Source organism: Hipposideros armiger, unplaced genomic scaffold (assembly GCF_001890085.2).
Source record: "Hipposideros armiger isolate ML-2016 unplaced genomic scaffold, ASM189008v1 scaffold_227, whole genome shotgun sequence".
In the NCBI taxonomy this organism is placed as follows: domain Eukaryota; kingdom Metazoa; phylum Chordata; class Mammalia; order Chiroptera; family Hipposideridae; genus Hipposideros; species Hipposideros armiger.
This window is the reverse complement of record NW_017731577.1, coordinates 157893-183230: the sequence shown is the minus strand read 5'-3', so window position 1 is coordinate 183230 and position 25338 is coordinate 157893. Positions and strand designations below refer to the sequence as shown.

Here is a 25338-nt window from a genome sequence, read left to right as displayed (position 1 = left end):
GCAGTGGTTCTCAACCTGTGGGTTGCGACCCCTTTGGGGATCGAATGACCCTTTCACAGGGGTCGCCGAGTACTCATATATGGGTGTATCTGCATGTGGGCCTGGAGACGGATAGAGGAGCGGTGTCTCGGTTCCTAAGACCATCAAAAATATGTGTTTTCCAATGGTCTTAGGCGACCCCTGTGAAAGGTTGAGAGCCGCTGCTTGCCTTTCTACTCCAACTGTGGTCCATGTACCAAAATCAGCATCACCTGAGAGCCTGTTAGAATCACAGAATAACAGGTCCCAGTTTAAACCTACTGAATTAGAATCTGGATTTTAACAGTTCATTCATATGCATATTAAAGTATGAGAAGCACTGCTCTATTTGCAGTCTGTTACATTAGGCAAAATCTCTTAGGTTTTTTTTTTTCCTCTTCTTTATAAAATGTAAACTAAAATGTTAACTAGTTTAAAAAATATCTTTTAAAAGTTACAAATAATGCAAGTTAATAAAATGTTAATGGCATAATCTAGGTAGTAGGTCTGCAAATGCTTTCAGTAAAATTCCTCCCATTTTACATTGGAAAAATTTTCATAAGAAAATGTTGGGAGAAAAAGCTATATATATTAGAATTATGTTTTCTAAGTACCTCCTCGCTAAGGGTAAGGAATCTGGTCAGAAAGACCAGTGCAAAACAAAAACAAACCTCTTCCCAATCTTTGGTACATGGGAACGGATTCAAATGAAATCTTAATTCCTCTAAAGTAAATGAAGTGACGTATATAGTTGTCTTTCTTTACCCTATAAATAAGGTTTTAGAATAAGATATTTGTACTATGGTCAAACTACAGAAATTCAGTTTTTCATTCTAGAATGCCTGTTTTTGTAAGTTAAACCATATAATAAGTTCATCAATTTTCTTAACTGCTCTCATTAGTGTTCTGGACTCACATGTTCATGTAACCAGACAAAGCCCCAAACATTCATCTTGTATGGAACATAAATTGATCAATTTCTTAACCTATGAAAATTATATTTCATAATGCCCCTTATATTCCTTTTTAGGATTTTTTTCTTTATGTTAAACTCTTATTTCATACAACTAGGTTAAATAATATCGATTGAAATTATTTTATTTCACCTAGAGAAAAAGTTATTTTTTAAAAGGCAGGTAATTTTTAAAACAAAATTCAGGGTCAACCTGGCATTAATTTTTGTCAGAACACAGTAAATGAGTAACTGAGAATTTCTATTTACTTTCTAGATATTTCCTTGCTTTAATGGAATGTTTTTTGTCTCCAAAAACAAAGATATCCTTTAAAAAAAAATTCTACCAAAGTAAAATTCTTCAACTACTACAAAATTTAATCTAGAAACATATGTGACATAATACTCTTAAAAGCACTTCTGAAACAGAAAACTAAATGTTTGTTCCCCTGTTCTTCCACTTTATAAACATAAAAGCAAAAAAAAAAGATCCCCACATTTCTTGAATCCTGAATATAAGATGTGATGAGTTTTAGACAATGTTCAATGTGGAAAGAAACCAAAGCCAAAAGTAATGCCAAGGACACTTGAATACCAAGTGTTGCCCTCACATATCCCTAAAAGAATATTTAACAAATAAACACTGCTTTACTTCCTATTTAGCATAATGGAAAGAAAAACTGATAAATTACACTGATCAACAGAAAAGTTACTCTCTCAGGTATATACATTTATTAATGTTCTTGCCCTCCTGCCCCCAAAATGATGTTATTAGACTAGATATTAGTAAATTATGATTAATGATTAAGGTCACGACATAGTTTGCAGAAAACAGATTTATATTTATTACAATTTTTACTTACCTGTCTTGTCTTTGCTGATGTTTCAATAAAAGGAATGCCGTAACTTCTTGCTAAGTCCTGAGCCTGTTTTGTGTCTACTGTTCTAGAAGGCAAATCACACTTATTTCCTACTAGGACCATAGGTACATCTTCAGAGTCTTTAACTCTTTTTATTTGTTCTCTGGGAAGGAAAAAAAAAGTTATAGCAGAAGTATTAGTGACATAAAAATACTTCAAAAATTGTACACAACTTTGTCTTATAACATACAACTGAAAGAAGACTTTTAACATAATTTCTAGTTCCCACCACACCAAATTTTCCTTCCTGGTATTGTTTTCCTCCATCTTAAACAGAGAACTCCTGTGTCTCGTAGAAGATCAAATACCTACAAATATATTAAAACTATAATCTAATAGGTTCATATACAGGTAGGTCACGTGATACAACAGAAACTATTGAAAAATTCTAGGTAAAAAAAAGTGCTATTCCTGATTTTTAAAATTATAATCTTAGAAACATATACTATATATGTTGTTAAATGTGCATGTATAGAATTTAACATGTTTTTATAAAAACATGAATTACAACATTAACATGATTTTCACATTCTTTTCCAAGAAAAGAGCACTAAGGGCAAGGATTTTTATTTCTATGTGGACAACACCGACATTACTACAATTTATTCTGTAAAAGTCCTTCTACATGTTGATATTTTTCAATAAGATGTGCATAAACTCTAAATTTGAGATAAAATTATATTCCCTCAAAATTTTCAGTGAATTTCAAAGATACAGTATGGAATAAAAAGCCAGCAGACAATGGAGTCTGAACTGACTCAAATTCCCAGTTCCTCTACATATTAGCTGAGTAAACTTGGATAAGCTAACATATTTACACCTATTTACTATTCTACAAAATATTAGCACTCACCCAAATATCATTTTCTCTATTACTAGAGAGAAAACATGCTCTAAGAAATGAATATAGCCGATGCATGTGATATTTGTTTAATATGCAGTTTCATGAAAACTGTAAACCCTCAAAGAAACAGAACATAAACTATCCTTAATAACGATTATTTTAATAAAAGTAATTTCAGGCAGATTTGTCAGCTTCTTTAAAAACTGTAATTGTCCTAATACTTCAATCTTTGACAACTTTAGAATTGTGGTTCTTTTTCTTAAGTATCTAATATCCGATACCAAGAAATTCTAACTAAATATATTTGATTACTTTTAAGGCTATTTGAGTGGCACCACCTCAGTTACCTCTTGATATTTTTTAGATGGTTTTCATTTTTATGATGACTCTAGCTTATGCCTTGTTTTCCTGGTGTAGAGTGGTTAAGAGCACAGGTTTTGGAGTCAAAGAGGCCTAGCCCTCAATCCCAGCACCAGCACTAACTATGCAATCTGGAACGAGTTAGCCAACTTCTCTAATCCTCAAACCTTAATTTGTAAAACGGGGACATAACCTATGTCATAATTATTTTAAAATTTAAACCAGATAATTTCTGTACGGTGGTTAGCAAAGACTCAAAAATGGAAGATACAATTACTCCTCAATGTCAATTTATTATATTTAATTTAAACCCACCTATAATGGTGAATATCTTCAAATGATTTAGTATTATTTATGGCAAATACACAAAGAAAGCCCTCCCCAGTTCTCATGTATTGGTCCCTCATTGCACTGTACTCCTCTTGACCTGCTGTGTCGAGAATATCCAAGAGACAGGTTTCTCCATCAATTACTACTTGTTTCCTGTAGGAATCCTGAGAAGGGAGAAACACAGTCTAGATTATTATGGTGTACCTTTTACTTTAAAAAAAGGTGTTAGACACAAGAAAAAGAACCCAATCCAAAACTGGGCAAATGACTTGAATAGGCATTTCTCCAAAGATACACAAATGGCCAAGAAAGATGTTCAACATCATTAGGCAAATGCAAATCAAAACTACAATGAGCTTCCACTTTACAGCCATTAAGATGTGAAATGTAAAGAAAAAAAAAAATAAACAACGACAAAAAAACCAGAACCGGACTCATAGATACAGAAAACTCATGGTTTCCAGATGGGAGGGGGGCAGGGTGAAAAGGTGAAGGGATTAACAAGTACAAATTGGTAGTTACAAAATAGTCATGAGGATGTAGAGTACAGCATAGGGAACACAGTCAATAATATTGTAATAACTATGTATAGTGCCAGGTGGGTACTAGACTGAGATCACTTCACTTTGTAAATTATATAAATGTTAACCACTATGCTGTACACCTGAAACTAATATAAAATAATACTATCAACTATAATTGAAAAATTAAAAAAAAAACAAAAACAAAAAAAACCACACACACAAAAAGGTAAATAACAAGTGGTAGCAAGGATGTGGAGAAACTAGAACCCTTGTCCACTGCTGGTGGGATGTAAAATGGTGCAGCCTTTGTGGAAAACAACTTGGCAGTTCCTCAAAAAGTTAAACATAGATTAATTACCTTACCATATGATCCAGCAATTGCAATCCTAGGCATATAACCAAAAGAATTGAAAGCAGGGACTCAAACAGATACTTGTATGCCAATGTTCATAGCAGCATTATTTATAATAGCCAAAATACAGAAACAACCCAAGTACGAGTATCTATTAGCAGATTATTAGTAAACAAAATGTAGTATATACACACAGTGGAATATTATTCAGCCATAAAAAGGATGGAAAAACTGGTATGTGCTACAATATGGATGACCCCTGAAAACATTACACTCGTGAAATAAGTCAGACACAAAGACAAATATCTATGATTCCACTTATATGAGGTACCTAAAATAGGTAAAGTCACAGATATAAAAAGTACAACAGAGGTTACCTTGGGTTGGAAGTGAAAAGGCTGGAAAGTTATTGTTTAATGGGCATAGTTTTAGTTTGGGATGTTAAAAACATTCTGAAAATAGAGCTAATGACTGCCCAACATTGTGAATTTACTTAACACCACGGAACTGTAGTTAAAAATGGCTGCAATGGTGAATTTTGTTATGTATATATTAATTACAATTTAAAAAAAGTTTTAAGAAAAGGTGTTATACAGATATTCAACAATGCAAGTGTATATATTAGTAACAAAAGACCCAAATTCTTATAAAAAATTATTTTTACAAAAATAGGATAGCTCTACCAACTCTATTATTCAGGGTGATTTAGATGGCAAGAAAAATCAACTTATGATTATTATGCATCTATTTTACTCATAGCCAAAGGAATACATGAGAAGGGTCAATACTAAGGAATTTAAAGCCTTTATCCATTATTACTTATGCCTAAAAGATTTCACACATACTTTACCAAAATAAGCCTGAAAAAATAAGGAAAAAGGAATGGTGCAATGTGCAGCCATGGAATAAGGGACAGGGCTGACGATGGCTATAAAGTATAAACCATGGGCACTGTTTCTTATTGTCCTACATGTGGGCTGTAGCACTCAAGTGTCTGTAGTTCATGAATTACTTCATATACCATTCCATCATGAAAAAGAGAACGGTCATTAAAAATCATCTTTTTGATAAAATGATTTTTAAATGTTTACCATTGAAGAATACAAAGATATATGTGTAGCATGATCCCAATAAAATATATGTACATATCTGTACATATATTTAAAAACTGATGGTATTATATCAAAATGTTAACAAAGGCTGTCTTTGACGAAGATAATTTAAGAAAGAACTTATCTCTTTTTTTGGTACTAGATACTATGTTAAATGTATTCCTTTTTTTTTTGCTTTTAATTTTTAAAAGTATGAAAGATTACCATATTTGACTATGTTCTCATGCTTGTCTTTTAAAGTAAACTGTATTTTCCAAACTGTCTATAATAAACATTATTTCACCAGTCAGAAAAAAAGGATAAGTATTTATTTTCCAAGAAGCTCTTTACTTAAAATTTGAACATTTGGTTGACATTTTATTATTTTAGCCTATTCCCTTAATTAACTACTTGAAAGAACTCTTGTATGTTATAAACTTTAAACCAGTGTTTTTGAAGTATAATGAAAGAGCAGGAATTGAGAGCAAAGTACAGTGTCTTGAAATAAATCCATTCATTACCCAGGTGTGGCTGCAGACCAAAGACTTCTCCTTACCTGTTGCTGTCACTTCGCAGTCTTCACTAACCAATACTAACCTAAGTTAACCTTATAGTTAATAGTTTCCTTAGTTTTTGAAGATAATATGTTCTACCAACAATAAAAGTAAAGACTATAGTTTCTGGAGCCACGAGTCTATACTGAAGGTGTGTCTGGCAAATTACTCATCATATGCCCACATATAATGCCTTGATAAAGTCCCCTTTACAAAATTTTGAAATATTTTGTGTTTCAAAAGCATATCATGCAGAATATTAGTTTATGCACATATTTCATAACATATTTTGATGATAAATACTCCATCAAAGTGACTGAGAAACCTGGAAAGCAGTCCCCATTCACCTATCTATCTCACTCCTAAAATCTTTTCCCTTCTAAGCCCTAAAAATACTAACAGTCAAGTTCTGCGTCACATTCAGCTTTTGAAAAAAGTAACTTACAACCTCCTTATAAACAATGAGTAGAACCTGCTGATTAGAAATAATAGGTTTAGATTTAAAACTTCAGTACTTCCAAAGTTAATTTTAACTAGCCATCCTTAGAAACACAATGTCACTGGCTATATAAAAAGGCAGTGCAACTTGGTAAAAACTTAACGAAAGTGTTAAAAGGCAAAGAAAGTATGATCTGCAAAGAACTGCCAGGTCTGATGACAAAGCAGAAAGCAAGTACAACAAAAATGATATATAAATACTAAAGATTTTGTTCCAACTTCAGGTTAGCCATCAGGAAGAAGTACAGGGAAGTAGAAAAAAATGTGGTCATCAATGTGGAATCTTTCCCAAGATTAGAGTCTAAATAAGGAAGGGTTCTGCAAACAACTGCCCACAGGCCAAACCCTGCCCACCTGTTTTTGTATGGCCCATAAGCTAAGAATAGTATTTACATTTTTAAATGGTTGTTTAAAAAAAAACAAAGATTATGTGACAAAGACCCTTTACAGAAAAGTTTGCCAACCTTGCTCTATGTTAATAAAATACCTTTTCATAAATCTGAAGTATTCTCAAAACCTATTATTTATTCCTTTTATATAATACTTAAAAAAAAACACATCACCACTCTTGAGAAAGTACAGGTTATCAAAGCCCAACCAATTTAAAAACACAGATTCTGCAATGAAATTAGTTAAGAATAGAGCAAGAAAAGGATCAAGACTTAATAGTCTTTGTTTTGTTTTGTTTTGGTTTTTAAGGAGGGCACAGCTCACAGTGGCCCATATGGGGATTGAACCAGCAACCTTGGTGTTATCAGCACCACGCTCTAACCAACTGAGCTAACCGGTCACCCCAAGACTTAATATTCTTAATAAGTATTATTTCCAGCTTTTCAAATAGAATAAACACTCAGATCAGGTACATAAGTTACTAACACACTTTGGAAACCAGGACAAAATAAAGCCACTTTAACTCAATATAATAAAATATTAAATGAAAGAAAGTTATTTCATATATTTTCCCTTACTCCTAAAGTATTGTTTTATTTACTGTAGAGTAAAAACTCTTCTAAACGAAACATACTATGCCAGCAAAAGTTAACTGTAGATAGAACTCAAACATTTCTAGTGATACCATAAACAGGCACAATCCTTTTGAAAAGCTATCACAGTATTTATCTCAACAACCATACAAATGTTTGTTCACAGGCTTTGACACAGTAATGTCACTGCTGGTAAAAGATGCTAAGGAAATATGGTTTATTTATTTTAAGTGATAGTTACAATAGAAATACACTTAACGTGGTACCCTAAGATGTCTTACAAAGAAAAATTACATAATACAATCTTACTCCATTCACCTATCTTCAAAGTACACTCAAAATCCAAGCATGCGGCACCACCACCACCGATCCCCCTAGTCCATGATAACTACATATTTTGTCTCATGCAATCCCTTGCAACTTCTTCCTAGCAAGGATCCCTGTTGTTACTCTTAAAGGATATATTCTCCACACAGCAGCTAGTAATCATTTTTAAATGTTACTTGACTTAAATGTCACTTGCTTGCTTCCTCTTAATAGCATCCCTTGATTTTTAAAAATAAAATCCAAAGGACTTATTACTCTCCTTCCTCAGCACCTGTTTCCTTCGTATCTGTATTATAATTTGTAACTGTGTATTTATTTGTGTAATTGTTTAAGGCTATAATCCCCTCCCTACCAGGCTCTAAACTCCATGATGGTTGAGCTCACAGGTTTGGCTCACCATTATACACCCTGTGCGTAAAGTAAGTCTTCAACACAACAGATAATCAGTACTGTCTGTTGAATAAATGAATGAATCTATTCAATGTAAATATATGCAGACACTATTAGACTGTCTTATCAAAATAAGCACAAGTTTAATATATTTAAATTATATTAAAACAATTAAGTTATACAATTTTAATCTAAGAGTATTTTAATAAATGTATTCAAGCAAGTTTAATATAATGTGAAATCTTTAATGTAAAAACAAAAAATAATAGAGATATTAAAATATTTACGGGAGGGAAGAGAATAAGATTGCAGAGAAGTATACAGGGGCCATCAACTGTATTAAGTTTTATATCTTGAGAAAGAAAAAGGATCTAAACCAAATGTGGCAGAATGTTAAGATATAACAAAGCTCACTGGTGTACACATGATGTTCATTATACTTCTTCATATGGCATTAAGAGTGTACCCATTTCATCACCACTCACTAACAATGGATTTTATATTTTTATTTTTATTTAAACTTCTGTCATATGTTAAGCTAAAACAATCTTATTTTAATATTCCTTTATTTAAGGACTAATAATGTTACATAGTTTTTTTCATATTTATTCCCATAATCTGTGTCCTGTGCCCATTTGGAATATTCACCTTTTTTGCACTGATGTGTATAATTTTTTTAAAGTGTTTTCCAATTTATTAACATGCCTTTAAGTGTTTTTCTATGTAGAGAAACTTATCTGTAGAGCCATTAGAAGAATTTGAAAGTTAAGACTAAATCATTCAAGGTGAGATTAAATTAATTGACCAGGACATCATTTTATCATTTTTCTGTTACAATTAATACTAACCAGTTACTCAATACATTACCTTTTAACATGCTCAACTTAGTGTTCCAACTCAGGCAGTAACCCTGACATGGGAAGACATACTACAGTACACAAAAAAACCTAAAGAAATTGGTAACTTTTACTAATGGTAAGCATATTACTATTAATAGTAATTACAACAGCCAACATTTACTGAGCCCTTACTTATATGTCAGGTACTGTGATAAACATATTACAAGCATTATCCCATTTAATCTCCATCTTCACGCTGCTGATTCCATCAGATGCTCCTGTAAACCTGACTAAGACTATGGAAAATGTCAGCTAAATTGTTATTTGAGGATTTACTCTTGAAATGTTCATAAGGTTTTCTTAATTTTACATTTTTTTAAAAAAATTTATTTAGCTGAGCCATCCTGCCACCTGTTGGGAGCTCAGCAGCAGCTCAGCTTGGGCCGGGAATCGAACCGGTGACCCTGTTGCTCAGAGCTCGCACTCTTGAGTGAGCTCTTAACCAACTGAGCCACTCGGCCGGCCCTTCATACGGTTTTCTTAATGTGTTAATATTGTAATACTTTTCATGTACTGCTAAATAACACCTACAGGGAAGAATGAGAAAGCTTTACTCTCTTAATGCTCAAAATATTTTGTAACTTCTAAAAGCTATGAACCCCTCAGAGAAGGATGTGTTCCACTCTATCGTTTATAAGCCATCAAAGGTTGTCATAGACAACTAATTCTCAAAGACCATTAGAAACAAGTACAATAGCCTGGTATGTTAGAATTATAATAGGGAAGAAACAAGGAATTTGGAATATCTAAACACAGGCTTATTAGTTCATTCCCACTTACCTGCTCCATTCTCCCTTGCATCATAGAACACTTACTAAAAATCTACTAAGTGTCACATCCTATGCAGGGTATTATAAAGTTCCTCATCTCAAGAAGCTAGAGCTGGTGGAAGAGATCTGATGTAAGCAAATAATTAAAATACAATCAAATAAACGCACCACCATATGCAGGACAAACCACAATGGTGGCATACAGGAAGATCAACTTTGTTCGTATGAATTAAGAAAGACGGGAGGAGGGTCGGCCGAGTGGTGCGTTGGTTATGAGTTGGCTTGGGACACCAGCTCTGAGCAGCAGGGCCCCGGTTCCGATCCCACAAATGAGGGCCAGTGACGCTGCGGCCTCTACAGCTAAGATGGTGAACAACAGCTTGACCTGGAGCTGGGCTGCCGTGAGTCGCCAGCGACAGCGTAGGCTGCAGTGGGCTGGCCAGCAGCGGGTGTGCACTTTTGTGAGCTGCCGTGAGCCACTGTGAGTGGCCGTCCAATGGCCATCAAGCGACTGTCTCACCCGGGAAGAGCACAATGATAATACCAACATGGGCCAGTGAAGCGACATCCTCCACAACTAGACTGAAGAACAAAAGGACAGCAACTTGTCTGTTCCCCTTTCCCGATTCCCCAACGCTGTTCCCCTCCCCCAATAAAATCTTTTAAAAAGGGGCCGGCTGAGTGGCTCAGTTGGTTAAGAGCTTGCTCAAGAGTGCGAGCTCTGAGCTACAGGGTCGGTGGTTCAATTCCAGGCCCGAGCTGAGCTGTCGCTGAGCTGCCAACAGGTGGCAGGATAGCTCAGCTAAAAACAAAAACAAAAAAAAAGAAAAGAAAGATGGGAGGAGAGGGCCACGCCAGGCAGGAAGGGCATGCTGAATTAAGTGGAATAAGAAGTTCAACACAACTTTAGCTTAGAGAAGTTACAGGTAAGTAGAAAAAATGAAACTGAACAATCAGAGGTCTTGTACATTAAGGTGTTTTGAACTTCATCTTACACCAAATCAATGAAAGGTTTTTAAGTAGGGAGGGAGGATCAAATTTACCAGGTTCACTGTAAGCATTATTATAAATTATAGAAAGGGACCAGTTGGAGGCTGGGAGATGAGTTAGGAAACTGTTACAAGAAATGACAGAATCTGAACCAAGGCAACAACAGCAGTACAGATGGGGAGGATTAAATAGTTTTAAGAAATATTTAACGGGTAAAACTGGCAGAACCAACTTCATACATGGCTGGTGGGAATATAAATGGTGCAGTCACTATGGCAAAGAGTCTGACCTCACCTCGGAATGTTAAAAATAAAGCTATTATATGACCAAGCAATTACACTTCTAGGTATACACCCAAGAAAACTGAAAATATATGTTCACCCAAAAACCTGTACACAAATGTTTACAGCAGCATTATTAAAATAGACCAAAAGAAGAAACAATCCAAATGCCCATCAGCTGATGAGGGAGCAACAAAATTTGGTATATTCATACAATAGAATATTATTCAGCCACGAAAAGGAATGAAGTATTGCAATATGCCACAGCACAGACGAACCTTGAAAACATTATCCTACATGAAATAAGCCAGACAAAAAGGCCACATGTTGTATGATTCTAATTACACGAAATATTCAGAATAGGCAAATCCAGAGAGACAGAAAGTAGATTAGTGGTTGCCAGGGGTTGGCAAGAGGGATTGGGGAGTGACTGCTAATGGTTACAGGGCTTCTTTTTGGGGTGATAAAATGTTACGGAATTAGAGAGTGGTGATGGTTGCACCACTTAGTGAATATACTGAAAACCAGTGGACTGTACACTTTAAAAGGATCAATTTTATGCTATGTGGATTATATCTCAACTTTTTTTAAATGGTAGAGCAAACTTGATTAGGGATGGAAACAAAAGGGAAAGGGTAGAGGAAAAGATGAATTCAATTTGAGGCATGTTGAATTGCCTTTGTGGATTTTTCTGCTGGCTATGACCTGCAGGCAACCTGATATACAGGTCTGATGCTCAGAAGTCAAGGCTCATGATACACTCCTGAATCTAATCTACAGGCAGCCGCAGAGCTCCACTGTGGTGTGAGTGTGGGCAAACTGCTTCATCTCTCATCTACTCTAAGCCTTCCTTCAGCTGTAAAAGTGGGTAAATAAACACACAGGTTTCTGTATACAGGTTAGAATTAAAGACCATGAAAACCCCTTTATAAAATGAGATGTGCTCTAAGAAGTTAACTATTATTTCATATATTAAACTGCACATGCTGTTATACTCGTAAGCCAAAAGAGTAGAAGGCGCCACCGGCGACTGGGAGCTAGCTGTATAGCAATGGTAGTATCCTGTTCTTATAAAATCACTGGACATCTACACTTGGAATACTTTTTGCAAAACCAGTCGCCATACTTCAAAATAAATATAATGGAGCCAGACAAACTCCAGGGTAGGAAAGCTAAAACTCTGAGGGTTATGAAGAGTTTCTGTTTTTATTAGGGAGCAAAGGTGTCAAAAGAGCTTGTTCTCTTGACAGAATTTCTGATTAAAACGTTCATTAAAAGTAAGGATAAAGAAAACAGACTTCTTTACAATGACAGATACTTAAAAGAATGAGAATTTCAAATCTTAAGACTGAGAGAGAATAAAATGTGTACCATTTCCAAGAGTTAAAACCAGTTCAAAAATCTGAATAAACTCAAGAAAAATTTGCATAACAGATTTTGAAATAAGGATATTATAAAGCATACATCTGTAACCTATTGAAGTCATGTGGAAATCTCCCACAAATTATCACTATGTGCCAAGGTTAGAACGTGAAGCTAAATCAATCACAGATCCAATCTTAATAATTACAGATGCTAATATATTTTTCCTGTTTTGTATTATATATCTCTCAGCTCTTCTTTGACCTTTGATACTAATTTCTTTATCCAAGATATATCTGCATTATCCAATTTGATGAGGGTTTAAAAGGGGAGGGGGGTGGGGGATGGAGAAAGTAAATATAAAATAATCTAATGGTATCTAATACATGAGAGGCTTCTTTCCCTCAAAAATGAATATTTACTTTTCCCTCTCAAAACAGTATATGCTTATTTTTAAAAAACTACAGAGAATGAAAGTTTGGCATATATTCTACCATATTTTATGTTCACACTCATATTGTTTTTAGATAAATGGAATCATACGCTACACAATGTGCTATGACACACCTTCACTTACATAAAATGGACATTTTTCAGTGTCAGGACATATATATCTACCTGGTCCTTTTTGACAACTGTATAATTTGTATAGACATACCATATGGAAATGACTTCACCCATTCCCTACTGGCAGACATGTAGATTATTTCCATTTTTAAAACTCATGAACAACACTGCAATAAACACTCCTTTGTATTCATCTTAAACACTTATCCAACTGAGTCCTTGGGATAAATTCTTAGAAGTGGCATTGACCTAGAAGTGGTCAAAGGACATGCAGCTTCCATTCTGACGCATACTACCAAAGCGACCTCCAGAAAGCTTGTAAGACTGTATACTCCCACTTATAGCATAAAGAGTAGTACACATTTCTCCATACCTTTCCTAGAACTGTTATCGTTCTAACCTTAGTCAATATGAAAGTAAAACATGTTATGTTTGAAATTGCATTTATATTACTCATGAAGTGTCTCTTTATATGTTTATGTCATTTGTTTATTTTCTTGGTGGATAGGTTGGCTATTTATATCTTTAGCTCCCCACTTTTCCATTTTGATGTTTCCTTTCTTCTGAAAGTTATATAATAGAGCTTCCTAACTAACATATGCTGCAAATAGTTTTCCCAGATTTCCATTTGTCTTGTATTTTTATTAACAATGTCTGAATTTTTATGTAGACAAATAGCTCAATCTTTTCCTAAATGTTTTCCTAAATGGTTTAAGAATATTTTGAAAATGAAAAGCCACACTTTTCTCAATGGAGAAAAATAATTAATTCAAATTCCACAAATAAAGAAGCTAACCTAATGTTACTTCACTCAATCTGTGTTACTTAGATAACACTACAAGAACCAGGATTTAAGACATTATCATTTTTATTTCAACGCTGTCTAACGTTTAACACTAAAATTCATCCACAGTAAGAATTCTCATCATGGAAGAACAAAGATATGGAGGGAGGCGGGGAAAAATGAACTCATGATGTTTAAATAAAATGTATTTCTTACCTCTCTGCATTGAAAAGGGTCTAGAAACAGTGACACTCCAATAGTAATAAACATACCTAACATCCAGGTTATTTCTAAATACCAATCCCCACTAAAAGGAATAAGGGCTCTTTGGACAAATGGCTGAATCCAGGGTGGGGACACAAGGAAAGCCCAAGGTGAACCTGGAATACACGGTGCAGAAAGGAAGGAAGAGCTCAAAAACTGATGGGGACATATCAAAAGGATACAGAGACCAGCTAGAAAGGGATTCCATTGGCTATATCAAAAACAAATTTAAGAATCAATATCAATAATTACAGTAATAAAATTTAACACATTGAATAAAATAGGAATCCATGAGTCCACATTGATACAAATAAGACAAATCAAACAAATAAACAAGCAGAGGAAAGAGAAAATAAAGAGCCTTTATTTATGGTAGATGTCAACTAATAAACACAGAAGTAATGACAAAGTTTTACCATATTGCAACACCTCTGGTAATTTATTCTGGCGAGAATTATCAATGGATGTTACATCCTACTGGATGCAAATATGTTGGAGAAGAGGATATTTGTGGTCTCAAAGTATCTCCCCACAGAGTACATATTAATTATAAGAAACTGAAGATAGCTTTATGGATAGGAAACAGATAAGACACCACCTTAACCAAATAATCAACATTAATATCATCAATAATGGGACAAACCAGCCTCATTTACCTCATGATGTGATGCACAGAGGAGGACACAACATCGCTTATGTAGTATTCCTGTCAAAACTATTTAAACTGTAACTGATCATGAGGAAACAGATAAAACTAAACAAGAGGACATTCCACAAAACTGGCCTGAATTTTCAAAAAGTATGATTGTCATCAATAAGAAAAGCTGAGAACCTATTCTAGATTAAGAGTCTTTGAGATGTAACAACTGATTTTTTTATCTTGGATCAGGAAAAAAAAAAGGAATTGCTAAAAGGATATTCTGGGAACTGACAAAATTTGATTACGGATGATATATTAGATAAGGTATCAATGTTGTATTTCCTAAATTAATCATTGCATTATAGTTATACAAGGAAATGTTGTTAGAATAGGGTCAGCAAACTTCTTTCTGTAAAGGGCCAGACAGTACTAGGTCGCCGATGCAACTACTCAGCTCTGCCGTTGTGCGAGAGCAGCCACCAACATGTAAACACAGGAGCATGGCTGTGCCCCAGTAAAACCTGACAAGATCAGACAGCAGGCTGGCTTTGGCAAGCAATCAGGCCATAGCTTACAGACCCGTGTTCAAAGACAGAGGTTTATAGGTAAAGGGTCATATTATCTGCAACTTATTCTTCAATAGTTCAGCAGAAACAAATAATATGCATTCAAGTATGTATGTGCATGTTATATATATGCACATATACAGAGAAAGCAAATATGTCTAATTTAAGACTAACAGGTATTCATTGTACTATTTTTTACTACTTTTCCACAGGTTTAAAATTTTTCAAAATAAAAAGCTGAAAAATTACCTAAGCACTATGTCCCTCCTAATCCTCTCAAATTTTATTTTTACTACCCATTTCTACTAATTTTTTTTACATTAAAGTCACAATAATATAATGGTTCCATAAACCTAGGCACTAGGAGATAATACAGTTAAGAGAAGGAAGAAATCTGTTCTCCTAAAGCATAAAGCCTCTGAATGAAGTCATATAGAATATAATTAGGATCGTTGTTTAACTGCTCTTCAAAATACATCTAAGTCGGCCTTTTGAGCTTCTTTTGCTTGGCCCGCTCCAAACTCTTTGGAGTGTACTTTCTCTTCTAATAATGGGCCTTGAGCCATTCTCTACTGCTCAGGTCCGCTTCTGTTTCTTTGACGTGTACTGTCTCTTCTAATAAACTGCTTTTTCACTAAAAAAAAAAGTACATCTAACTCTAATAATAGTAAGCTCTATGAAAGCAGCAATTTGGTCCCTTTTGCTCCTCAATGTGTTGCCAGCCCCTAGGAAGACTGCATGGTACACAGTGGGCACTGAGTAATACTTACAGAATTAAGGAATTAGTTGCGTTGTTAAAACCAGGTTCTTAAGAGATGCCAAACCATAACATTTTTTTCCTTTCATTTATTTCCATTACCAATTTTCATCTGTATGTTTTTCAAGTTTTGTATTTATAAAAACCCAAGTTACAATAAAACATGTCCAATAATTTTTTTACATTCAGGTCTAAATAAATAGCTATTATTATTAAGTAAATACTTGTTCTTAAATTGACCTAAATACAGTGCCTGAATTTTAAGTTAGTTTGTTCTAAAAATCAGGTGCTCACAACTATTCTGCAGTCCTATAAAAATCTACAAAATGTGAACTTTCACAGTTCGCCACTTTTGAATAGGCTCCTCCTAACACCCCGTGTTAACTAAGCTTTGAACTCTGTAACATACCTCCTGAACGCAGGTAAAGAAATTTAGAGCCAAAGTGCCACTTTTTCTTCCTTCAAACAAAATAACCTCAATTAATGTTAAAAACAATGGAAGCACCTCATTTTTTCTTACACCACCACATTTCCTTTCTTAGTTAAAAATATTCACCTACAGGATTGGGAGAGGGGGTTGTCACTTTGTGAGGGGTGAAAAATGTAACTATTGGATTGTTTTATACACCTGAAACTAATTAAAAAAAACATATATATATATATATATATTTTAGGAAAAAAAAATTCACCTACATATTTAGTTAGGCGTAACTAGTCCACACAGTAATCTTAATATTGGCAGAGTAAACTCATGCTTTCATTTTTTAAAAATTAATTCTAAAAAATAAAACTTTTAAATAAATTTTTTTATATTTATAAATTGATTATACCCACAATTTAAAGAAAAAAATGATCAAACTTAGTATGTATTTCACTGTTATTTATTATAAAAGCAAATAAGTTGACCAGTAGAGGGCACTCACTGGAAATGGGGAAAGAGCTGTCAAGTCTTAAGAGAAATACACTTACAAAATTGTGTTGTGTACCTTATTTTAAAAACAAAATGTTTCACTAGAACACTAAAGCAAGCTAATATATATATAACCATATTACTGGTTTAGAAAAGCTGAAGTTTAAATCTTGATTGTGTTAGAAAATCTAACAAAAACCTTATTCAGGCACTTGAATTTTACAATTGAAGGGATGTTTAAAGCTATATGTAATACATATTAGGGTCTCAACCTCAGCACTAAAAACTGACATACTGGGCCAGGTAATTATTTGTTGTGGAGGCTATCATGTGTACTACCCACTATAGGCAACAGTAGCAGTTCTCTCTCAAGATGTTAACAACAAAAATATCTCCAGATATTGCCAAATGTCTTGAGGGGCAAAGTTACCACACACCGCTCACTGATAACTACTGATACATATGTATAAAACTAGAAAATAACAGCTTTTGAGATTACATAATGTTTTTTTAACACCACCCTTCAATACTGGTTTAAAATTACAAATTTTCTCTCTATAATCTAAATACCTTATTTAGCAAGTAAAATAAATTCGATAATTAACATGAAAGATAAGAAAATATAGACACAGATAAATCCTGGGATTATAGCTCAGAGCACACTAAAGATGGAACAAATAAATCCAATTATGAATCCATTCTTCGTTACTGAGTAGGAAACTATTTCATCACTTATTGAATTATAAGTGGCACATTAACAGAAGCATGCAGATGTCAATGAATTAGAGCCTAGGAAAAAAATACTTCTTTCTATATCTGTTTTTACTAGCATATTATATCCAGTAGATACACAATATATATTTGCTAATTGGTCAACTGTTCCTTCTTATCTCTAGTCTACAACTACTTGCATTTTAAGACAAGATTTTTCTTTTTCCATCAAGTTTTCCCTTGCTAAACACATTTCAGAGAACATGTTTTGATAATAGCAAGTGATCTTCAAACTATAAAAACATATATTTCTATTTGGGGAATTGCTTTGAGTTTTTAATAATCTTGTATTTCATTATCTGTGAAGCATTTTGGTAGACTTCATAAAAGATAAAGGTAAAAATCTTTCAGAATAGAAGTTATCATGTGCATAGACTCAAATATAAACATGCTCCGTATACCTGTGTCATATTTGTCTAATTCTATTTATCTCTGCCATTATGATGCATTGATAAAGTTCAAATTTTGTTATACTGATAAATCTGAATCAGCCTCCAATATTAAATATTTCTTAGCTTGAAGGCTGACTTTTCATTTTTAAGAAGTTATACAAGGGTCTAGTGGAAATTCCACTTAACTTGGTTTCAGAAAACTGAAAATGCCATCACTTACTAGCTAAGTATCCTTAGGCAAGTTACAACCTCTCAGAGACCATTTTTATCTATAAAATGAAAGAAACAATGACCCTCTTCCTTATCTCATAAATTTTTGCAAATTCTAAACCACTAGAAAATGTGGTATTACTTGATTTAAATTTTTTTTCTCAATTTCTTTCCATTTGTATTAACGTAGGAAAACTGATGAGAATTCCAAATGTGCAAAGTCTATGTCCTCTCTTTCTAACTTAATTATTCACCATTCAAAGCCTAATAGCAGCAGTGATATCCCCATCCTACTTTTTAACACTTTACAAAAAACATCAAGTCAGCATTTTTGCTTAAATATTTATTAAAATAAACTACTAAATTCTCTTGCCTTTCTTGTAGTTGGAACTACACACCAAGAATTTAATGTGTCAGTTGCCTCAGAGACAATCTCTGATACCTTTTCCCAGGTGGCTAAACTAGTGAGGGAACGTCAGTTTCAAAGTTCACAGGTAATCAATGTTCCTAGAGTCAAGTCTTCTGGTTTGGCAGAAATCATAATCAGTGTTATGGGTTTGAGTTTATAAACTTTTTCTACGTTCTTACCAAATAAAGGATTAACTTTTAGCTTTATTTCTTTATATTGCACTTTAACACTTTTGGCCAAAAGGTTTCCTAACCTATTTTATCACATTATTGTGTGTGTGTGTGTGTGTGTGTGTGTGTGTGTGTGTGTGTGTGTGTGTGTGTGTGTGTGTGTGTGTGTGTGTGTGTGTATGGCATTCACGACCTCTGAAAGAAACAGTATAATGGAATTCCTCAGATTCTGAGAGAAGATGAAGGGTACTTCTACTAAAATCATCTTCCAAAATCCCAGGAAAACTTCCATGCTTAACCTGAATTCTACTTAAAACTTCCTCTTTACTTCTGATTTAAATGGTGGAGCAGGCCAAGTAGCCTTGGCTTTAGAAATGAGTGAACTTTTAATCATCCTCGAAGGAAAAAAAAAAAAAAAAACCCAACCCAAAACAAAAACCATCCTTCAGCACTGAACTGACCTGTCAAGAGAAATTATATAGACTATTATATAGGCGGTCCGCTTTAGTTAGACTCTTCCCCTTTACTAATGCAAATTCTTAAACTTAGCACCCAAATAAAAGTTGCTTCTATGTTTAAATCAAATTTTTGCAAATGAGTATTATTTCTCCATTTTTTCCTGCAGTACCAAAACTATTTGACATTTTCCTTATAAAACTTATCTAATCAATCTTCAAAGTCTAAATTGCATAAACATCTTGCCAAGGCCACCAATGCCCTGAGTCAACCTCAGTGCAAAGTATTTCTTGAGACATTACACAGCTAACGGGGCATCTGACAGCACAGCACCTTAACAAGGCCTCCTCAAGTTCACAGCATGGGACTCAGAGAAAGCTCTGGGAAAATTTTCAGAGCTGACTTAAAAAACTGGTATATCAGATCTAGAATAAAAACTAAGGGGCTAGAATTGCTTAACCTGGGGTAAACAAGTCTAAGAAATATAAAACTTAAGTCTATTTCAAAGACAAGGCAACATACTTATTTCCATCTCCACTGCTATTAAACTTAACGTGAAGATTCAGATTATGCATAAAATATAGTAATTACTACATTATGGAAATAAGTTAATGAGGACAGTTGTGCCATCCCCTCCTGCAGGTCTTTGGGATTAAATTAATCCGTATCTCCTTGATACTACCTGACCTCTCAAGGTCACTTCCATGCCTTTATCATTTTGCTGTTTGCCTTTACTTTGATAATTTTTTATTAAGGTAAAAAGGTCTCAAAATTATTCATTAATCAATTTATAATAAAAACAATTCTAGCATTTCCTTGAGTAGATTACAAAAGGGTTGCAAAGGATTGGTAGTGGTACCCTTATATATCACCTGATATATGTACACACACACACACACACACACACACACACACACACACACACATGCACGCACGCACGCAAAGAATGAGCTTTTAAAAGTACATCAGATAGCTGTAGGTTCTCCACCACTTCAATATAAAGACAAAACAGGGACATACTTAATTTTTTTTTAATCAACCATCAAATGATTACATTTCACCAGTACAATTCAACTTAAACATGTGACACTGAAATACCAAAGAAATCCATAAATAGCCACATTTTTTTAAAAAAAGACTGTTAGGTACAGATGAGATGTAAATTCATTTTCACCTTCTCACAAAACTCTGAAATATACTTCCAATCAAAACGCACAGAGAATGAACGTCATGGATCTTGAGATGCTCTAGAGAAGGGCTCTCTATGTCTATGGTTACATATAACTTCAGAGTAAAGCCTTGAAACCTAAGTACATTTCTGATAACTTAAGAAAATTATTTTCAGTATAATTATCTGGTAATGAACAGTCACAAAAAAATGATCAAAGAAACCTTTTTTTGGTACCCAAAGGATGGGCCTGCACAAATCAATATGCATAGTATTAAAACAAGATTTACCTCTATCGTAGGATCATATTCATCCACAAAGTGATTCTGAATTAGCTGTATCGTCAAGGCACTCTTGCCTACGCCACCAGCTCCAACTACCACAAGTTTATATTCAGTCATTTTCAGCAGGCCTTATAATAAAAATAATGAAAATGTGACTAAATTAGAACATGTGTTGGACATGAGGTTAATATATGAACAGTCTATACCTTTTAACACAAATTCACCTTTACATGGAAAATTATTTCAAAATACCTCACAAGATTCAATGATAAAAACTTCAGTTGACTATAGATGTGTATTGTAATAAATTGGACTACATTTACGAACTCCCACATCAACATTTGAGAAAAATGCATTCAGAGGACAAAGTTCTTTTATCTTATATTCAGGTTGTTCTATCTAAACAGCAAGTGTGCTGCTCTGCAGCAGTTAATGGATCTCAAAGGAACATGTCATGACTTTACTCAGTACAAGTGTCTAGCACAATGCTCTATACCAGGTGGACACACCCACACAAAACTGTTGACAGCTATCTCTACAATATTCCTAGTGGGCTCTGGCCCCTAAGAATTACAAGTGGATATGCTGAGTGTGTTTGTTGGAGCCAGAGCTATAGAAGACTTTTTAAAAAGCATCATTATAGTTAGTTCTCCTGGACAGTTAGCAAGAATCAGACGCCAGAGATGAGGGGTTGGGGGAATTGAAGTAAAGCCAGACTGTGTAGTGAGGAAATAAAAATTGAGACACCAAAGCAGGTAAGCACAATATTTGATGACATTGTAATCTGTAAAATATCTACTGGGGAAAATAATGGTGTAAATATTAAGAGAACTTTGAGAATTTTGAACTATTCAGTACAGGTGATTTGATCATCAGTCATAATATATAATCCTATATTAGTGCTGAAAAATAACACTTTGCACAAGAAACATACAATTATATAAAATTTAAATATAAGCACTACTTTTAATGAGAGGATTTTATTGGGTTGTCGGAAAATTCATGACATATTTCTTGTTTTGTTGCAAAAATGTGTCATGCCTTTTCCAACAACCCAATAAAAAGGTATAAGTGAATATTTCTAAGTAATCCCCGTGACTTTTATTCTTTCTATCTTGTACATTGTCTCTCAACAGTTGCAATAATGACAAACTGTAAGGTTAACAGAAGAAAGAAAATATCTTTTAAGTCAGCTGTTTCAAGTTTTTTTAAATAAAATGAATTTCTTTAATTTTATCTCCTTTCCCTCAAGAACTAGGATATTATTACAAATAAAGAACTGCAGAATGGCAGTAAATGCACAATAATTTATCATAAGTAGTCCCAAGTTAGTGAATGTGCAGATATAAACATTATATACATGCAGCATCCTATTTACTGAAGACCAAGAATTATTCAATAGGCACCAAAAAAAAAAAAAAAAGATAACATGGTTTTCCAAATAACATACTAACCTCATCACCCTATTCATGAGCCTTCTCACCAAGAGCAGACAGGCTAGACAACTGTTATAACACAGACTGTTATTATTCCAAGCCCTGGCCTCCTCTGTGCCACCTAGCCTTACTTGCTCTTGTCTGGGGCCACCTTGGGAGCCACTACAAACATGTATCTTATTCAGTTTGTGCCCACTTTTTATTCCAAATATGGGCCATAACAAATGTGATAGATAAGGAGAATCACACCAAAATGCATCCTCTAGCTCCCTGCCCACCAAACTCTGCAAAACAATTTGGACAGTCTAGAACAGTTCTCAAAATGTGGTCCATTATGGTTCCTAAGGCTTTTGGGGAGGGAGGTCAAAGAGGTCACAGTTTTTATCAAAATACTACTACAATGTTAATTACCCTTTCCACTCTTGTTCTTTCACAAGTATACAGTAGTTTTCCAGATGTGTGATCACACTAGCCTGAGTGCAGAAGCACATATAAGGATTCAGATGCCTTTATTAATCCACATAATAAAGGAGATTTACAAAAGTGTGAAACGATACCACTCTTCTCACTAATTTTTGTTTTTATTTTGAAAGTTATTTTTCATAAAAAATGCTATGTGTTACCAAGTAATGGGCTTAATTATTTTTATATCAAATGAATTAATAAATGTTTAAAATTCTTAGTTCTCAATTCTATGATAGTAAATATTGACATCACCCATATTGGGATCTTCAGTAATTTCTAAGACTGTAAAGGAGTCCTTACAAGCAAAAACTCTGCTAACCTAGGAGATCCTGGGGACAGAGTGGAGTAGAGCTATATACACGTGTGAACTCTGAGACAAACACACCTTCTGGTCTATGTGCTTATCTATCCAGTGGTTATTTCTGAAAAAGGAATCCTTGAATTGGATTTTAAAAATCAAGTAACATTTAAGTCCACTAGAGAGAACTGGATCCCCAATTAGTCTCACGGGCGATTATATGCCAGAAGGAGGCTTCCTCACCCAAAGCTACAAAAGCTAGAACCCAACATTTTTGGTCAGGAAAAAAATTCACTTTTATGTCATAAAACTGAATTATCATCTCATCTACCATCTGTAAGCAGACAGTATTGATACCAACCATATTTGATGTCTATAGTCTATCACATGGTCGAGTCAGCATTTTGGACATTAGTCACGTAAGAATGACATCACTCGTACAGTTAAGTCTGTCATGAGGACTTATGAACAGACTTTTTGCCTTTGTAATTTCTTTTTAAATGATTTTCCATTAAAATGTAACATGTATACTGTGTAAAAATTATAATATACCTTTCTGTTGGTAGCCCCTTGTTTTGATGGAATATTAAGGTTTAAGAAGACTATAGTTTATTTCAAGCAGTTGGCTGGCAGACTGCTGCAATTAACTCCTCTTGTTAAGTCCATGGGAAAAAAAAATTGTGTGAGTGCTGTTTGAGAGAACCGTAATAACTCTTAGGATGGATGTCAAATTTGTAAAGATGAGGGTAATACAAAAGAGATAAGGGAAAGGACAAGAACAGGCAGATTAAACTTCAAGTATGATTTTGGCTATTACTGTGTACACTCACACGGCAAGAGAAAAGCCTACTCAACTAGCAAGGGGAAAAAGCCCTGCTTCTGCTCTGCGGGTTTTCTGCGTGTGTTTTAACTTGACAAAGCAAAACAGACCTCCTGGGATTAACTTTTTCCTTTCACTAAGTCACAGGCTCTACGTTGTAGGGTGTTGGCCACCTGTTCTTCCACCACCATCTCTACCTCCACCTCCTCCTTTGTGGCCACAGCAATGTCACAGCCCATACATGGGGGAGGGGAGCAGTCAGGAACTCGGCTGCAGATGCATTTTTCCCCCCCCAAACACAATAACCTCAAACAGTGGTTCCTAAGCACTTTCCTATACTCTTCCAAAACGTGACCTCCCCCCTTACTCATGGATCCCCTTCCACACTGAAAAGGACCACTATCCGTCCAGACTGCGCTCGAGGGAGAAGTTTATTCCTTGATCCTAGAGATGCTAGATGCAGCAAGGAAGGCAGCAGCCGAGGCCAGCCGAGTGCTGGGAAAGGAAGAAGTGCGGGAGCGAAGGGAGAGAGAGAGAAGGGAGAGAGAGAGAGAGAGAGGGAGGGAAAGACGACAAGGGGGAGGGGAGACTGGAGCGCAGCGGGAGTAACCCCCACCGCACCCGAGCGCCCGGAGGGGCAGCCCGCCCGGCCCGCGAGTTTCTCGGCGGCCGCCTCCAGCCGCGGCTCTAGGGGAGGAGGAAGGAAGGGGTTCCCCGTCCAGGAAGCAGCACAAGCGGCGGCCGCCTCCAGCCTCACCCTCCTCAGCCCCGCACCGCCTAGTCCCCATTGCCCGCGTCGCCGTGTCCCCGCGCCTCCCGCTGCAGAGCCCCCCTCACCCACCCCCCACAGCGTCAGCCAGCCCGCTCTCCCGGGCTCCGCGCCCGCGCCCCCTCCCCGCCCCTCCCGGGACCCCTAATTCATTCACTCGCCGCCGGCCCCGCCCGGCGCGGGCGAGGAGGGTCGGGACCAGGGCAGGGGCCCAAGAGGGGTGGTCGGCTCCGTACCTCTCTCCCGCACCTGGGAGCCGCCGAGCCTCTGGCCCCCGCCGCCGCCTTCAGTACCTGCACCGCGCTCGCTCCCCGTCCGAAATGGCGGGGGCCGGGAGTCCTGGCCGAGCAGCCGCCACCGCCACCGCCGCCGCCGCCACCACCGCCGCCGCCGCTGTGCCTCCGCTGCCGCGGCCGCCGCCTAGGGAAATCGAGCACCGAGCGCACCGATGAGTTCTGGGCGGCCGCAGAGGGCAGAGCTATCGACGCGCTCGGCGCTCGATTCCTCCCCAGACGGGTGCGCGGGGAGGGAGCGGCTGAGGGTGGTGTGGGAAGAGGGAAGAGAGCGAGCCGACGAGCCCGCCGGGGTGGAGGAGGGGGCCGGGCCTTTCCGGGGGAGGGGGACGGGCCAGCGGAGGAGGAGCGAGAGCCGACTGAAGAAAGCGGTGGCTCGAGTGGCGGAGGGAGGGGGAGCAGGACAGGTGGAGCTGGAGGGTCTGGGCGGCGCCTCGGCGGGGGGCACCGCGGGACCCGAGCGG

At 36.1% G+C, this 25338-nt stretch overlaps 1 protein-coding gene across 3 annotated transcripts in view; it reads right to left on the bottom strand.

The window, feature by feature from the left end:
* Nucleotides 1–24982, bottom strand: part of KRAS (KRAS proto-oncogene, GTPase) — a 39153-nt gene extending 14171 nt beyond the window's left edge. The window contains exons 1-4 of one of the 3 annotated variants that reach the window (XM_019654644.1): nucleotides 24818–24982; nucleotides 20800–20921; nucleotides 3410–3588; nucleotides 1834–1993 (exon numbers count right to left, since the gene is read on the bottom strand). In XM_019654644.1, the coding sequence (XP_019510189.1) occupies nucleotides 1834–1993; nucleotides 3410–3588; nucleotides 20800–20910 (450 nt within the window). In that variant the 5' untranslated portion in view covers nucleotides 20911–20921; nucleotides 24818–24982. The remainder of the gene's footprint in view (nucleotides 1–1833; nucleotides 1994–3409; nucleotides 3589–20799; nucleotides 20922–24817) is intronic. The other 2 variants (XM_019654642.1, XM_019654643.1) reach the window with 2 other exon arrangements.
* Between the last annotated feature and the right edge of the window lie 356 nt (nucleotides 24983–25338).